A 19,323-nucleotide genomic window follows, 5' to 3' on the forward strand; every position below is an offset into this window, starting at 1 on the left:
AATTAGGGTTATGACAGATTGCTTTTCCTCTGTGGTAACAGACAGGGTAGATATAATGGTCTTGAGCTCCCGTAAGGCACATGAAGTAGCATCTACTTTCTCAAGGGAGGATGTTTGAAATTAAACATGAATGAATTCACTACTCCACGAAGGGGAGGTTTGACAGCCCTCTGCAAGTATTGAGCTTAGAGACTATAATTCTCTGCCCTTAACCATTGACTTCAAATTCAAGAAAGGAAAGCATTTCTGAGTAGTAGGTATATCTATTCATGAGAACAATCTCAGTTACATAGTTCCCAAAGAGAGGCAATCTCAAGAGTGATGACAGGATAGTACTGACAGGGGACACTTTGGGGCATTATTCTGGTGTACGATAGCTGTCACTGGATGTGCCTTCTTGATAGATTCTCAATACCTTCCTACACTGGTGGTGGTCACACAGTAGGTAAGCTTAATTTGAACTCTATTCATTTTCTATTGCTGCATAACACATAACCCCAAAATTTAGCAGTTTAAAACAATGAACTTAAAAAAAAATTGGACATGGTTTCTGTAGATCAGAAATTTAGGGTCAGATTAGCTGGGTTATTCTGGCTCAGGGTCTCTCAAGAGGTTGTAGTTAAGGTAACAGCTGGGCAATCATCTCAAGGCTTGAATGGACTCAGACATTCACTTTGCAGGTGGCTTCCTCCTTTGCGTGGTCAGTTGGTGTTGGTTGTCAGCAGGAGGCCTCAGTTCCTTTCCATGGGGATACTTGAGAGTTCTCATGGAGTGAGGGATCCAAGAGAGCAAGTCAGAAGCCAAAATTTCTTTTATGACTTAGCTTCAGAAATCACATACGAGCACTTCTGGAATATATTGTTGTTTACACTAGTCAGCCCTATGGAAGGTGGGAGAGGACTACATGAGTGCCGGAATTCTAGGAGATGAGGTTACTGGGGTCATCTTGGAGCCAGACTACCACAGAGTATGGTAATTCCTCTTTAAGGTGGTTGATAGAGCTGGTCTTGAGAAAAGAAGTTGTTTTGTTGTTATTGTTTTGGTTTTTAAAAAATCTTTTAGCTCCCCATTTACGTGCATCTTCACGCAACCCTCTACTTCCAGCTTGCAGTACTTTCAGGTTGGCTTCTGAGTCCTCAGGGCTGTGCTGGGGCAGCCTCCCTATCACAAATTCAACAGATCTTTGGGGGCAAGTTGTGTGTCAGTCACTGTTTGTTCACTTCAGTGAAAAAAAATCACTCCTGTCATAGAGTTTACCTTTTCTAGCAGCTTCTTTCCTTATCTCCTATGATCCATAATTTCCAGTTCTCTCCTATTAGCATTCTGTCAAAATTACTATGTAACTGATAAAGCAAATATGATATTATGGTTTTTAATACGAAATATATATTTTGTCTTTACCCCCATTCCTGGTACTGAGCGCCTAAAACACTTGGAATTTTCTGTGATTAGAGCATTAAATGTATCTTTTGTTATGTTAATAAGGTGACTTTTGGAAAGTCCCTAGGTAACTAAGTCCCTATGTAACTAAGGATGAGGGCTGGTTTCCAGGGTGTCCAACCATGTGATTAGAGGATTGGAATTCATAATCCTATCCCAGACCTTTCTCCTCTCCTCTGGAGAGGGACAGGGACTGAAGGTTGACTCACTCTCCAATGGCTAATGATTTAATGAATCATTAATCAGTATGTAATGAAACCCCCATCAATACCAAGAAAGACAGGTTGAGAGATCTCCTGGGTTGGAGAAGAGGTGCAGATTTAGGGAGAGTGGTATGCTCGGAGAGTATGGAAGTTACTTGTAATTTCCACATACCTTGCCTATTCATTGCTTCTGTCTGGCTGTTCCTGGGTTATATCCTTTTATAATAAACCAGTGATCTCATAAGTAAAATATTTCTCTGAGTTCTGTGAGTGACTTTTGCAAAATAATTGAACACACAGTAGGGGTTGTTGGAAACTCTAATTTATAATAGGTTGGACAGAAACACAGGTGACTGACTGGATTTACAATTGTTCCCTAAAATTGAAGGGATATAATCCTATAGGACTGAGTTCTTCACTTGTGGAATCTGATGCTATTTCCAGGTAGATAATGTTGGAATTGAGCTGACTTGTAGGACATGAGGCTGGGGTCCAAGAATTGCTTGGTGGTGTGGGAAACTCCTCCCTCCACCCCACAAACATTGGAATTGGGTCCAGAAATTTTAGTAAACAAATGAAAGGTAAGAAACTGAGTGGCAGAATCATCTCAAAATAGCATTTTAATTTAATAGAGGTATTTTGTGATTTAACCAAAAAGAGGCCCTGAGGCAGATACTAAGCACAAATGGGGGACTATCTCATTTGTATCAGTTTCACTTCTTTCTGCCACCCATACGACTACTCTTGTTCAGTGGAGAACGTTACCATCCAGCTATTTCATACAGCATGGTATCTTCACAGTGCAGAGATGCAAGACTGAGAAATACATGTATTTCAAGCTTAAACAGAGGCAAAAACATTAATATAGTTATCACTCTAAAGATATGAGAAGTATCAGAGATTAAAGTAGCTAGTTTTGCCATTTCCTTTCAAAACTGACACTGTGGTTTGAATTTCTGCAAAAATAGTATAAAAACAGTATGGAAGTGTATCTATATATACATATATGTACATATGTATATATATTTGGATATATATATGTGTGTATATATATGTATATATGTATATATATGTATATTTGGATATATATATATATATATATCCAAAGCCAACGTTTGAGGAATTCTGGAATTTATACCTGTGATTAGCCCTAAAACATCTTTCCGTGGGACTTTTTCTTTTTTTGAGCTTTAACTCTCTTCGGGCCAATAAATCTTTCTGTGAATGTCAGATTCGTCAACATGGAGGAGGTAAATGGAAACTAATGACACTCATCAAGTTGATGATGTGAATGATTTATTGGACCTAATCATTGAACACTTTCATAAAGTCAATATCAGGGAAAGACACTGGGCTCTTACTATGGTGAACTGTATGGGTACTGTCAACACTCAGTGATTTATTACAAACCTGGAGCTGGGATTAAGATATTATAAATGGGGGGAAATGGAAGATTCATTAATTTTTTACACCCACAGGTGGAAGACATGCAGTGGGCTAAAGGAGAACACGTTCAGCCAGCGTCTGTCTGCAGCCTGCCATGTAAGCCTGGGGAGAGGAAGAAAACGGTGAAAGGAGTCCCTTGCTGCTGGCACTGTGAGCGCTGCGAAGGTTACAACTACCAGGTGGATGAGCTCTCCTGCGAACTTTGCCCTTTGGACCAGAGACCAAACATCAACCGCACAGGCTGCCAGCTTATCCCCATCATCAAACTCGAGTGGCATTCTCCCTGGGCTGCGGTGCCTGTGTTTGTTGCAATACTGGGGATCATCGCCACCACCTTTGTGATCGTGACCTTTGTCCGCTACAATGATACTCCTATTGTGAGGGCTTCGGGACGCGAACTTAGTTATGTGCTCCTAACAGGGATTTTCCTCTGTTATTCGATCACCTTTTTAATGATCGCAGCACCAGATACAATCATATGTTCCTTCCGACGGATCTTCCTAGGACTGGGCATGTGTTTCAGCTATGCAGCCCTTCTTACCAAAACAAACCGAATCCACCGAATATTTGAGCAGGGGAAGAAGTCTGTCACGGCACCCAAGTTTATTAGCCCAGCCTCCCAGCTGGTGATCACCTTCAGCCTCATCTCCATCCAGCTCCTGGGAGTGTGTGTCTGGTTTGCTGTGGACCCTCCACACATCATCATCGACTACGGAGAACAGCGGACTCTGGACCCAGAGAAGGCCAGGGGAGTGCTCAAGTGTGACATTTCTGACCTCTCGCTCATTTGCTCACTGGGATACAGTATCCTCTTGATGGTCACTTGCACTGTTTATGCCATTAAAACAAGAGGAGTTCCAGAGACTTTCAACGAAGCCAAACCCATCGGATTTACCATGTATACCACCTGCATCATTTGGTTAGCCTTCATTCCCATCTTTTTTGGTACAGCCCAGTCAGCGGAAAAGGTAAGTGCAAGAAAAGTATTTGTCAACCCTTTCCTGGGATTTAGCTTTTTCTTCAAGATGCTTACTTGCCTTTCTTTTTGGTTCACTTATGTTCTTTCAAGATGATTCAATCTCTGTTATTCTTATTTAGGAATACACACACACACACACACACACACACACACACACACACACACTATATTACTCAGGGTCACTTCGCTTTGATGTGTGTTGACTGAGGCCGATTTCCCAGGAAGAGACTTCCTTATGTCCTCAGCAAGACTGGAGATGGTCAGAGATCACATCGCTTTCTGAGTCTCCCTTCCCAGCTCTCTTCTCTACTAACATAACTGTTGTTTCCAAATGTTGATTAAAAGAGGAAGGAAGGAAGAAAGGGCAAACATGATTCACAGGTGAGAGCTGTCCCAGAGATATTTCAATTCCTGACAAATGCCTCTACTTCTGCATCTAATTTGATGTTTTTAGTCACCGAAGGAAGTGTTATCGTAAAACAACAACAAAAAGAAATTGAAACCATTTTACTATTTCTCCTCAAACTCCAGTTTTATTGCTTTTCCACTTGTGGAGGGTGATGATAAGGTATTGAAGACAACACTGGGCAATTATACAGAGCAGTTTATAATGTTTTAGAAGCTAGGGATCAATGGAATCTCCCCAAAGAATTTTCATTTGTCACTATTAACCTTTTCCACATAAACCACGGTGAGTAAAGAACATCTCTCTGTGAAAGACAGTGTGAATGGAAGTGGATGTATGCGGCTCAATGTACAGAAAAGCAAAGAACCAATGTTAACCATGAATTCCAAGGTTTGGGCAGCACGCTAAGGAAACATTGGTTTGTGAAGCAAAAGCAAACCTATATATAATGGATAGTCCTTCAGCTCAATGTGTGTATGAGAAGGTTCTTTTCTCAGAGGGAGGACTTCAAGATTGTTCCATCTTCCATCATCAAAAGTCATGAGGAAATCAAGCATCTTGGGGGCAATTCCATTCCCTAGTCTCTAACATTCCAGAGGAGGTCATGCATGACTCTAAAAATCCCCACAAATTCAGAGGAAAAAGTATTCAATAAGAGCATGGAGAGCTCATTAGTATGAACATTCATCCCTTGCTAGATCGATGTAGCCTGCAACTATGTTTGGATGGAAATGCACTTCAGCAAACTAGTTGTTGAGTAGAGAGAACTCTCGTGGGTTCCAGACCTGTGCCCTTTTCTGACTGGTATGGCCGATAGAGGTCCATGAATATTTGATGTAGGACCAAGCGTATGGCAGAAAAGGAAGTAAGATAGTTTGGGGCTCTAAACCTAAAAACTAGAAACCATTATATTTTGACATATTCAGATGAGAATTTATTAGCATCAAATGTGTAAATTGAACTTAGGAAATAATGTGTGAGTTGGAAAATAAGTTTCTCAATACTTATTGGGTCAGTTTTGATATGGTTAATTGTTCTAATCAAGACAAAACAAAGACTGCATTATGTGACTGCATTATAGTAACATAAACTTAATTGGTATTTGTGTTTGAACCTGGGACTGCCTTTTTTCTATATTCTGTTTTGTCTGTAGTAGGCCCCTACAAAAACTACAAAATAAATCAAGTAGTTTATTTTGTTTTTGTGGACAATAAATATTTAGCTAAACAAAGACTTCTGAGTTCTGACATCTAACTCTCTCCTTTTTTTCTATCTCTTTCTTTATACTTGATAAATTACAACCTACTCCAATTTTTCATATTGTGACTTCCAATGTTGTAGGGAGGGGTAGACACAATGCTAGTAAGATTTTTTCTATTCATATAAGTATTTCAGTGCCTAGATTTTTAGTATAAATAAAATCCTAGTCCTACATCAGAACAAAAACTCTACAGTTGCAGCTGCCTCCGAGGAGCAGTAACAGAGAAAGTAAGAGTTTGAGGATGAAATGGACTCATGTGTGTGCCAGCGGATGGAGGCTGCCGGTGCTGCTGAGCCTGCAGGAACTGTACATCCTTCTAGAAACTTGAGTTCAGTGTGTATATTCATAGGGGGAGGTAAATCCATGCCTATAGAGAGATGACTGAGTGTGGCTAGACAAAATTTCTTTTTATTTCTTAACTTTGTGGGATCAAAACAAGTAAGAGAAACATAGTATAAGGCACATTATAATGTTAATTGGAATTTATTTTGTATTTATTATATGATGCAACATGGGAAGGACTAAATAAGTCAATAAGAAACACTAATTCTAGAAATTTTCAGAATATTACAGTCCGGAGTTGCTGAGTTTTGAGCAGCTCTACATTGAGACAGATTATAAGTAGCTAAGATTTTGCTACTGAAGCGCTTTTTATAACACACTTATGCGTCATCCTAACACTGCACATTTGCTACCTGCTATTCTCTGTCAAAGCATTATTTATAACAATACACAAAATGTTTTAGAATGATTATTTTTTTCACATTGCTAAAATTACTGCCACGTATATTAAAAGTGCATAAAACTTTAATATCACTGAAAGAAGACTCTAAATAGGTTTTATTGACTTTGGAGGACCAAAGAGCTGGTCAGTCCTCCATGCTCACTTATAATACTTAGCCGATTAACCTCACCATTGTCAACTTGAGGTGTTTACAACAGCTAGGCAGCCCACATATCCATTAATTCAGCAGATCCTTATTGAGCATCGTGTCCAGCATTGTGCTAATTATTGAGCCTGTGTCAGTCTGCTTTTCCTGAGTCTTTCTTGTAAGGCTCAGTCTGGCTCCCAGCCGATGCTGCCTGATGTCTGCCAGCACCAGCAAGGTGCCAGCGTCAAGGGCAAGAGAGGATCTGGCTCAAGGGCAAGGGAAGATAGTGAGGAGTCAGATCTGAGATGAAAAAGCACAGATGGGAACTATGAATGCTATAACTATACATCAGTGACATCAAATTTATAGCATGGAAGACAGCAGAAGAGCAAATTTTCTTCTAGAATGTATTTAATTATGCTTTTTAGAGTAATGTGTACAGAAGAAAACTTATCTAACCACATACGTCTCATTGAAATTATGAGGGAACTAGGAATAAAAAGTAAAATTAATTGAATAATTTTGACAGATGATTCAGAAAACCTCTATGTGTAGCATCAAGTTATAAAGGGGCATTAGTCACATTCCCAAAGATAGACAGCTCTCTCTCTCCAATGATAAAACTTTTAAAAATTATTGACAATATTACAGATATCCCCTGCCCCCCTTCGCCATCCTCCACCCAATCCCTGCCCTCCCTCTTAGCCACATTGTTTCTGTGTCCATGGGTTACGAATACATGTTCTTTGGTTAATCTCTTGCAGTTCTCCTCACCTCCCACCTATTTCCCTTCTGAGATCTGTCAATCTGTTCCATGTTTCCATGCCTCTGGTTTTATTTTGTTCATCAGTTTGTTTTGCTCATTAAGTTCCACACATAAGTGAGACCATATGGTATTTGTCTTTCTCTGACTGGCTTATCTCACTCAGCATAATACTCTCCAGACCCATTCATACCATTGCAAAAGGCAAGAGTTCCTTCTTTTTCACAGCCAGGGAGTATTCCATTGTATAAATGTACCACAATTTTTTTACCCACTCATCTACTGATGGGCACTTGGGCTATTGTAGGTAACACTGCCATGAACAGGGGGGCTCATATATTCTTTCTGATTAGTGTTTCTGGAATCTTGGGATGTATTCCCAGGAGTAGAATTGCTCGGTCAAAGAGAAGTGTCATTTTTTAAATTCTTTGAGGAAATCGCATACTGTTTTCCACAGTGACTGTGCCAGTCTGCATTCCTACCAACAGTGCACTAGGGCCCCCTTTCTCCACATCCTTGCCAAACTTGTTTGTTGATTTATTGATGGTAGCCATTCTGACATGTGTAAGATGATATCTGATTGTGGTTTTAATTTGCATCTCTCTGATGATTAGTGATGTTGAGCATTTTTTCATATGTCTATTGGCCATCTGTGTGTCCTCTTTAAAGAAATGTCTATTCAAGTCCTTTGCCATTTTCAAATTAGATTGTTTTTAATTTCTGCATCTTCCTTTTTCCCAGAATTTGAAATCAAGATGAATCATATATATTTCAATAGATATTAATGACATCATTTATTAACACTGTGCTTACTGCTACATTCTACTAGGTGATCATTTAAATGCACTTTTTCTTTTCATGTAAAAAAAATAGTGTGAAGGAAGGGTGGGCTTCTGAAGCATGGGAATTGACTAACACTCTCATAATTGTGCCGAAAAGACAAGATTAAAATTTAATTAATATAATAGCCAGAAAATGAATCATCAGGGATGGTTGGAGGTTTTTGTGATGATAAAAAATCTCTTAAACGCATATTTTACCATCTATAATTGGTCTCATAGAACCAAGCTTGTCAGACAAGGGTTATGCCACTGCCAGGCTCCGATGAGCATGCTGCTTCAGATGCAGTGTCAGATGGAAACAAACTCCAACACCCTCGAAGTGGAAACAATGTTGACACCCTGGAATGTGCCAGCCAGCCTTTCTTCCTCACCCTCTGGGTGCCTCATCCAGCCTCTATCCAGTAGTTCAAGTCAGAAACCTGGGAGTCATCTTTGACTCCTCCCCTTGCTCAGTCCCAGCACTTTATTTCCTCCTCTAATTGTAAAATGGAATCTTTTATAAATTCGTGGAGGGTAAGCAGTGTCTGATGTACAAGTATATCTGAATGGATATGTCTCTTAACACAAGTCCTTTTATGTTACTATACTCTGAATAAGTGCCCATTGAGTAAGTGAATAGAGTGCCTTGTACAATAACCATATACTAATATAAATGCTTATTTATAACTTAAATTAGACTATAGTGTATGGGAATGTTATATATGCATCTTATAGCGACCCTCATTACATATTTTTCAAAAAAAACAGTATCTCATTTAAATAATGGGCCGTGGACACTTATTTTTGAAATTTTGTCATCATCACTTATTCTGAAATAGACTGCTAAATATTTAGGGAGAAATGCAAAAAGGAACTGTTATAGTTGTCCTTAATTCTATAAGGACAAAAATACATGAAGTAAAGGGGTTAATCCTATTATCTAAATAATTTTACAATGTCATTCCTTCCTTGCTCTTTTGCTGCATCTGAACCTTGAAGGCCAGCAGAGCCTAGGAATGCAGAAATGGGTGAGTGGAGTTCGGAGGAGCATGAGCTATAGAGTGGAAGGGCTTGGAGGCAAATGCTGGCTCTGCTAGACAAGCTGAGAAGTAACCGAAGTAAAGCAGTCACCTTCAACTGCACTCAGCCCTGTTCTCAAACTAGAGCAGATTTGAGTTCATATCATGTAGGAAAGGGCAAGAAGATGATTGACTTTAAATTAAAAAGAAGCTAAAAAACCAACAAATAAATCCCTCTCCTCTTGTCTCATTATGGTGTATTTGTATAATAGACCCCAGGTAAGTTTACATACATACTAGTCTTGAGACCTGTTTAGCACATAATAGGCAATCAATAAATGTAGACTATTCCCGGAAGACTGTTTTTCATGAGAGCAGAGACCTTATTTGGTTTGCTCACCACTTTGGTTTTGGCACCTGGTGTAAAGCCAGGCCAGAATATGTTCTCAAAATACATTTGTTTAATCACTGAATACATTCAAATTTACCACACAATTCCCTCAATTTCTTCAGCCATTTAACCCATGCTTGTGCAGCACCCCACTGGAAGGGTTATTGCAAGTGAAGGGGCTTCCCTGAGAGTGTAGATCATATAGATGTTACAGCAGTTCAAGAGGGAGGCAGAGCTGCAGGAGTAGGCGAGAGAGAGAGGAGAGTTCTTCCTAAGTATATGTAACTGCCTTCATATATTTAGCAGAAAATACTGGAAGAGGCAAAGTGTCGTCAGCAAGCAGTTGCTGAAATATTTAAGTTAAAATTTCAAAATCGAATAACTCTAACAGGATTTGTAAAAGAGATAGTTTTGAAAATAATAAATACAATTTCCGCTTTTCAAGTAATAGCCCAGGTAAGAAAAGCACAGCCTGAGCAAACTGGAGTGAGAGTGTCAACATGACCCAGACAACAATGGAAGTGATTTTCAGAACAGGTCAGCCTAGAGGTGGTTTCTAGCCACTCCTGCCCCCTAACACATCTTTCCTTCTTCAGAATGGTGGGAAGTAGAGATGATTATTAATAGCCATCTCGTGTGTTTGCAATTGTTATAAACTGTAGAGCATTTTCTTTTGTTGCCAGCTTATTGTCATTTGAAGCTTATCTTTTTGAAGGTTTCATGATGTCCCATTATAGTTATAGAACTATTTTCAATATTGGGGTAGGTAGTGTACTGGGCATGAATCATCATACCAGACAGTTGCAATCAACTCTGGAAGGGAAAAAAACCAAATTTAAAAAAGAGAAAAGAAAAAACAACAGGAAAAGATAAAAGTCTCATTTGTACACTCAGTTAAAATCACATGCTTCTAAAGATATGGAAGAAAAAGGTGAAATAAAGGGACTTTAAGGCACAATGTAAGCAAGCCTGTTAATTAGCTCTCATAGGGAATGTTGCTTTAGCCAGGCTTATTTTGTTTTCAGTTGTGATTTATGTTACCACTATAGAAAATTACCTACTTACACATTTAGGGCAGTTCTTTCGGGGGATACCTATTCTATTTGACAACACAAAGAAATATTTGCCCAGTGAGATTTGCTAGGACTCTGTGATTCTTCATTCAGGGGCTCTGAGGAATCCGTGGGGCCTAGAACTACCTAAACAGTTAGTGAGACTGTGGTATTTTCATATTCATCTTCTTAAAATTAAAATTGAGTTTATAGAGTTTTAAGGGTTTATGCCCAAATTACAATAAGTTAATTTACTAGACAATCAATCAATCTGGGAACTAAGTCCTAAAACTAAATGGCTTAGCTTTCTTAATATGATTGAAAATGTTAAAATACTGGACTTGGTTAAGATTAAAATATGAATGTTTTCAGGGTGAGTAATGACCATGACTATTTCAAAATGTTTAGGAGAATGTCATACAAATAGACTTATTTTCTACATAGACAGAACATTAGGACACCTCTGACTGCAGATTATGTAGAATGATGTAGTAACTAATTTCCTTACATAACTTCAAATCACATTTTCCATGATTCAACGATGCTTATATCTCATGGAGCACACAGGGTGCCAGCAAGAGCAGATTGCATGTAAATAGTTTCTTCTGGTTGTTACCAAAACATATTTTTATGTTGGGAATTAAAAAAAAACCTCAGTGCTAAATCACATTGATTAGCACCACACATCCCAAAATGTAGAACAATATTTAACAAAAAATTAGTACAAATTTGAGGCTATTTAAAATCAATGCAAGCATATTTCTTTGCATCATTAAAAGATTATGTATAAAACTTAGCCTGGCTTTTGGTTCAAGATATGGCCTGGCTTTTATTTCAAGATATCGGACAATATCTATATTGTCACATATGTCTCCTCACTCTAAGGTGACAATACAATATTTTAAAAAGAAAGATAAAGAAGAAATAAAGGAAAAGGAAAAAAATGGAAGAAAAGAATGATGGAGAGGTGAAGAAAGAAAGAGTGAGAGAGAGAGAGAGAGATTCTATTATTTTCAGACCCAACTTTGGTAAAACAATTTGAGACAATCCCTAAGAATAAGTTGAATGGATCTGCTTTATGGGGAAATTAAAAGTGGGAAAGCACAGCCCAAGACATGTAAGTGTTTCTTGCCATGGAAGTCACAAATAATTTCTAACCCTAAAGCCAACATGAATACCTGAAGCAGGCATTGAGGGACAGTCAAGAACATTATTTAAGGAGCCACATTTCAAAATAGCTGGGCCAGTTAAGCACCTCACTTCCCCTCTCTGCTCTGACTTTACGTGTGGAAAGAGTACAGGTTAAATTTAGAGCTCTATTCTAAATAATGGGAATCATCTGAGGGTAGAATTATCTTATACTTCTAGTGTGGGAAATAAATAAGGCACTGAGAGAAACACAGCAGAGTTTGAAGTAATTTTATTTCAGACAGGTACAGACAGATGGGAAATAGAAAATACAGAATCTACACAGGAGAGAAATACGATCAATTTCTCAACTCTGAAAATAAGTTCCTCCAGCGGTGGATCCCCAGCCACTTGTCTGTATCAATGCATCTTTTAAGAGAAGCCACTCAGGTATTATAATCACTGACTTAACACAAACCCATCATCTTTTTTCCTGTCCTTATCAATAAACTTGGTCCTTCAATTATAATTATACATTAATAGCCAAAATGTCATGATAACTGTAGAAAACCAATAGCATAATTTTTAAAAGCCAGAAACTCCACTAAAAGCTAAACCAGAGGTAATTCAGAAGAACACAAGATCATTTTTAAAAAGCAGAATTTTAATTACCACTTCAAGAGAGAATCAAGATACTATTGAACATACACACGTATACAGATTGCTATGGGAAACATTAACCAAAGAATAAAAATATGATCCTGGAAATTAAAAGTATGGATGTGAAAATGAAAAACTGAACAGAGAAACTGAAACATAGGGTGGCCACGGTTAAAGAGCAGAACTCTGACGGATAAAAGAGAAGGTAGAACCAAAATGAAAAGAAGAAAAAGGAAAAAAGAAAAATACGAGGAAAAGTTAGAACACATTGACTATTGATGCAGGATCTCAGTGTATATCTAACAAACATCTGAGAAGAAACAGAGAAAAAAGAAGAGGAAGAAAATATGTAAAAAATAAAAGAAGAAAGATTTCACACATTAAAGAAAGATAGCTGACAATTCAAAGGGCTACACATCTAGTAACATTTCACTAATTGAGTGAAAATTCTAAGGCTTTAAGAGGGAAAGAGGAATGATAATCAAACCTGATATACAACACTGGATTCTAGAAAGCAAAGAGCAAAAACTTTTTAAGGGAAAAGTAGTTTAAACTTAAAATTGTGTAGCCAGCCAAACTATCAATGGCTGTGAGATTAAAAATGTATGTGACTCAGAAAATCTGATGCCTACATATCTTATACATGAATTATTCTAGATGTAGTCCAACAATAACAAAAAAGTATATCTACTGAGATATGTGTAGACACAAAATGGGCTTATCAAAAATTCTTGTGTAGTGGATAAAAACTCAGGGTGATATCTCAGGAGTGAGGTGTACCAGCCCCACACCAGATGCCCTAAACTAGGATTCTAGTAGCAGAAAGACAGTCCTCATAACTTCTGGCTCCAAAATCTAGTGGGGATAGAGTTGGTGGAAGAAACTTCTGGAGTCCCAGACAGGTCCCCTTAAAAGACCCACATGCAGACTTATTCAGACTCACTCCTTCTGAGCTCCATAACTGAGGTAGCAGCTTTAAAGGCACTGAAGGCATACAGGGAGGAACTGAAGTGTCCAGCATCAAGGCAGGAGCTGGCAGACAGCTTTCTCCCAAACAGAAAGGCAGACAGAAACCATTGTTCCTTTTCTGAGCTCTTCCCCATACAGAAGCCCAGAGCTGGCAGATGTCCTACCTGAGACTCCATCAATATGGTTTGCCCTTCCCTGGAGATCCCCCAAGACTATCTCTCACCCAACTGATGGGCCCTCCCAAACTGTTAATCATGACTTTTCTGTATGAATGGCTGATCTTGGCTCATTTTTCACAACTCCCTAAACCCTACCAAATAAGCAACAAATAACCTCAGTAAACCTGTAGGTCCCTCTACCTTTTGCTAAGTGGCCCCCAGCCTGGCACTAGCAATAGGCAGCCTAGATTCACAACTTGGCTTCTTCACATGGGAACCTCCAAGCTCAGCAAAAATAGCAGTCATCTCCCAAGCCCAACAAAAGTAACAGTCATTTCAGATTGCTTTATAGCTCATGCAGGGTGGCCCTGGGCAAAACATAAGAGGGGGCTGACCTTGGCCTGCACCATGCACCACCCAGGAAACCCCAGGACCTATGTACCCAGTGGACAACTATTCACCACATCAGAGCACAACTAATTGTCCACAGAGGGAGGAGGTTGATGGTCAGTGGTCACAGCAAGTTCTTGCAGCTGACTGACCTGGGTAAATGGCCTTTCCTCCCACTGACCTGCCAACAGCAATCAAGTCTCACCTACAAGAGAAAGGATTACTCAGCCCACGTGAAAGGCACACCTTGAGTACCCAGCTTAGGTGATAGGGGAGGCTGTATTAACAAATACAGGAAGGATACCAAAGGGAGGAGACAAAGAAACATGGCCAAATGAAAGAACAGATTAAAACTCCAGAAAAAGAGCTAAACAAAATGGAGATAAACAACCTATCAGATGCAGAGTTCAAAACACTGGTTATAAGGATTCTCAAGGAACTTAGTGTGGATCTCAACAGCAGAAAAAATATACAGTCAGAAATGAAAGATATACTAATTGACATAAAGAACAATTTACAGGGAAACAACAGTAGAGTGGATGAAGCTGAAAATCAAATCAATGATTTGGAACATAAGGAAGAAAAAACAACCAATCAGAACAAGGAAAGAGAATCCAAAAACAAGAAGAAACACAAGGATAGTGTATAAAACTTCAGGGGCAACTTCAAGCATTTTAACATTTTAACAGGGGTTCCAGAAAAAGTGAAAGCAAGAAATTAGAAAATTATTTGAAAAAATAATTTTAAAAAAACTTCCCTAATTTGATGAAGGAAGTAGACATGCAACTCCAAGAAGTACAGAGAATCCCAAACAAGGGATTCAAAGAGGTCTACTCCAAGGTACATCCTAATTAAAATGCCAAAGGTTAAAGATTAAAGAGACAATTTTAAAAGCAGCAAGAGAAAAGCAGTTAGTTATCTGCAAGGGAGTTCCCATAAGACTGACAGCTGATTTCTCTAAAGAAACTTGGTAGGCTAGAAGGGACTATCAAAAAATATTCAAGGTCATGAAAGGCAAGGACCTACAGCCAAGATTGTTCTACCCAGCAAAGCCATCATTTAGAATTGGAAGGCAGATAAAGAGCTTTCCAGACAAGAAAAAAATTAAAGGAGCTCATCATCACCAAATCATTATTATATGAAATGTTAAAGGGGCTTATAAAAGAAAAATAAAATCAAAACTATGCACAATAAAATGGCAACAAATACACACCTATCAACAATTGAATCTAAAAAACAAACAGCAAACAAGAACAGAGACAAAATCGTGGATACAGAGAGCATTTTCATGGTTGCCAAATGGGAGGGTGCTGTATGGGAATGGACAATGACGTGAGGGTACTAAGAAGTGCAAATAGTTACAGAATAACTATGGGGATGCAAAATACAGTATAGGAAATGGAATGGGCAGGTAACTTATATGCATGACCATAGACACGAACTGTGATGTGGGGACTGCCTGAGGTTGTGGTGGGTGCTGGGTGTGGGGGCCAATGGGGGAAATGTTGAGATAACTGTTATATCATAATTAATAAAATATAATTTTAAAAATGTGGCAATTACATGACTTTGAAAAGTGAAGAAATTTAAAAACAAATTGTAAAAGAATATATTAGACCCTAGTGTCTAATCGCCCCTTAAAATATAGAGTTTTAATAATTATATTTTTTCTAGCCCTAGCTGGTGTGGCTCAGTGGATTCAGTGCCAGTCTGAGAACCAAAGGGTCACTGGTTCAATTCCCAGGCCACATGCCTGGGTTGCAGGCCAGGTCCCCAGTCAGGGGTGTGCAAGAGGCCACCACACATTGATGTTTCTCTCCCTCTCTTTCTCATTCTCTTTCCCTCTCTCTAAAAATAAGTAAATATACTCTTAAAATAGTTAATTCATTTCTTTGTAAGTCCAGTCATGTTCTTAGATGAATCTGAAGGGAATAGTATTTAGTAGCCATAATACAATATTGCTTTTGTTTTGGTCTTACACTGTTAAAAGGAATTTAGAAACAAAATACAGAAATGTTAACTTTGCTACTGAGGTAAAAGTGAATATACTGTTAAATTAATATTCATGTACCAAATAATCAGGAGGTGCCTAAGGAGGATCAACAGAAATAGGAGTTGTACAAACACACTGAAGTGGTCACCTTTTATTGAATAGTCAACAGATACAATCTGAAGTTGCTAACTCTAGAGGTATAAATATGGTAAAGGACAGTAAAAATGAAAAAGCAAAAACTCTGCTCAAACCTGTTAATTCTATAGAACAGCACTGGGATATGGAGAATGGTTGATAGAGGATTTCATTTTATTTAATAAGTGCTTAGAATTTATTTTATTTAATACATAAATCTATAAAATAAACCAGAAATCATTGCATACAGAAAGGTTTAAGTGAAAGTTTTAAGAAAAAACTTTTCTCAGAGAACATGAATGTACATTTTCATGTTAGGAACTTTTGATGTGTAAGATGTATTTGGAGAAAACCTTTAGATGCAGTAGTGTGTGAGTGGTTTTGAATTTGTATAATGACTCAAGATCTTTGATCATCACAAATGATTTATGAATTTTCTCCTTTTTATAGTTAACATCATTTCTAAGTAAATATTTTAAGGGCCAACAATTTAAGTATCAGCTTATAACTGATGATAACACTTCATCAAAAATATTTACTAAATGTTTGCTATATGCAAGGACCCTTACTTGATGTTTAGGAAAATGCAATTATGAGTGAGAAATTTGCTGTCAAATTGTTTGGCATCAGTTAGTGGGGTGAACCAATAACTGATACAAGGAAGAGTAACAATATGGAGGCCAAATGCCTACTACTAATGTTAGGTCTTGGGGTCAGTGATAAAAAAAAGGTCTTGAGGGATCAAGAAAGTCTCTATGAAGGAGATGGGAATTAAACAGACCTCAAGGGTGGAGAGAAATGGATGAGAGCATCTGTTTGCCCTTCATCGGGGCATTGTGTATAAAACCTGTGGTGGAAGAACTGTTTTGAGTTTAGCAGTCACAAGGAGAGCTGGGTGACCACATGTCCCAATTCCCCTTGTTTCTTAATAGCACTCCTTTTATTCTGGGGAAGTATTTCCCAGGGTAGGCAATAAAATGTAGGGTCACCCATACAAAATAAGGCTCATCCGATCATTGACAGCCATTCTGTGGTATTATGCTAAGTTTGTACTTTAATTTGCCGGGGGCATGAGCATATTTGAATCTTTCTGAGCATGTATTCTGAATACCATGACATTTTCTGAGATTTCTTTGCTGGTGGTGATTCAGATGAATTGGAGTGTGCAAGGATAAGAAAAGGCAGAACCAAGATGATTGAAGAAATCCAGGCAAGAAATATTGGGGGCTTGACATGTGGTGGTGGAAGTGTAAAGAAGAAACCCAGTTCCAATTGAATTGGGAACAAGGGAAGACACAGTGGGAAGCGGGGTGCTGGCACTGTGTGGTCTGTGGCTGTGTGTGTGATTCTGAGCCCTCTCTGTGGCTGCCTCGAGGGCTCGAGCTAATTGGACTTCAAGAAAGAGCCTGTAGCTTTCCATCTGATCTAGGCTAAAGGAGAAAAAGAGAAAAAAGTTAGTTTCTGATGCCTGCATCTAGCCAAGTATGGAGAAGGATTTGGGGGTCCCAAAATAGAGAAGTTGGGTAAAATCAGATGGTGTAGATGAAAGCAAAATTCAGGATACAGGGACAGAAATACCTGGTAAGTTATAATTTTCAGTAAATAAATTTGCCAAATAATATTCAAATAAAGTTTGATAGTTGAAATAAAAAGGCAGGCACTTTAGAAATAAAGTCAAATCATTTTGTTTCCTTCTTTTTTTACAATTAACTTTTAATAAAATAGTGCTTAAAATTTTCAGGAAAATTTAATAAAGAAGTGAAGTTCCAATTTATATTATATTCATCATATAGGATTTTCCATTGAGGATGGAGTATAACTTTATGACAGAATGCTTCCTGTAGCTGAAATTAACTTGTTTTTTAAAAATCATTTTTATTTATTTATTTATTTTATTTTATTGTTGTTCAAGTACAGTTGTCTGCCTTTTCCTCCTACCAACCCCAACCATTCCACCTCCCCGCCGTGATTCCATCCCCCCTTGGTTTTGTCCATGTGTTCTTATAGATGTTCCTGAGAACCCTTCACCATTTTTCCCCCATTACCTCCTCCCACCTCCCCTCTGGTTACTGTCTGTTCTTAATTTCAATGTCTCTGGTTATGTTTGCTTGCTTGTTTGTTTTGTTGATTTGAGTTTATTGAGGTTACACTGGTTAATAAAATCATATAGGTTTAATGTATACAATTCTATAATACATCATCTGTATATTTTTAAGTGATTATGAATCCAATTTAAATATATAAAATATATAAATTATATAAATCTGAATGTTAAATAGGTTTTATATTCCATTAATTTGGGCAGATTTTAAGGTTATCCTAATTGTCTCTGCTTGTCATGTTCATGACCAAATTCATTTAGTATCTTTTTCCTTACTATATATCTCATTTTTGTGTAACTTTGGGCCCCTCGTGTGGAAAATATCAATCAATCAGTTTTTTATTATATTATTGTTGTTGCTCTTCAAAATTACTTCTAAACAAGTCATGCATTGAGTCCATCAGGTGATCTGCAGAGTGACCTAAATCTTGTTCACAGAAAGGAGATTAAACCAATCCAAACCCACAGCACTAATTACAGGCCTTTTTTTCTGTTTGTTTTTGTTTAAGAATGATATGTTTATTCTCATTTTGAAAAAAATCCTTTTTGGTTCAAAAATTGCAATCAGTTGAATGTTTTCATCAGAACTTTATATTCACTGTTTGTTCAGTCACATGTAACTCTGGAAAAATACCCAGGAATGTCATGTTTTCTGCTGTTGGCCCAAACCCTGTAGAACACAGTTTTTCTACAAAACTTCTGTGAGTATAAACACACACATACATTTCACACACACATGTACATAGAGCTGCCATTGATTTCATGGTCTCAGGCATTTTAGATGTCATGTTTCTCCCACCAGCTGTTTTCTCTGAGGCATTCACACACACGGATTGAATTGAATTGAAACGAGCACTGGTAGCCTGTGAGCCTGTTATAAAACTGTGGAGTGTTTATACCAGCAGGCAGCCTGTCACTGCCACACTGCCCTTTCTTCCACAAAACACTTTCCATGCTAAAATGCCCAACCAAACCACACCTTATTGAACATTTGGGATTTTTGCCATCTATTGTTAAGAACTGACAGTGATATTCATTAAATAAAAAAATACACTTGCAATGAAACATGTGAAGAAGGTTGCACAAAAAAAAAAAAACCCCAGCAATGAAGGGAAACAGTGGGTACCGTAGGGTTA

General features: G+C 38.1%; 1 protein-coding gene across 1 annotated transcript in view; it reads left to right on the forward strand.

Moving 5' to 3' along the window:
• The window catches only part of GRM8 (glutamate metabotropic receptor 8), an 830,046-nt gene that overhangs the window by 729,944 nt on the left and 80,779 nt on the right, over nucleotides 1-19,323 (forward strand). The window contains exon 9 of the mRNA XM_037049282.1: nucleotides 3,122-4,057. Coding sequence (XP_036905177.1) covers nucleotides 3,122-4,057 — 936 coding nt within the window. The remainder of the gene's footprint in view (nucleotides 1-3,121; nucleotides 4,058-19,323) is intronic.

This window comes from Sturnira hondurensis, unplaced genomic scaffold, assembly GCF_014824575.4.
Source record: "Sturnira hondurensis isolate 20B ecotype Veracruz unplaced genomic scaffold, ASM1482457v3 Scaffold0006437, whole genome shotgun sequence".
NCBI lineage: Eukaryota > Metazoa > Chordata > Mammalia > Chiroptera > Phyllostomidae > Sturnira > Sturnira hondurensis.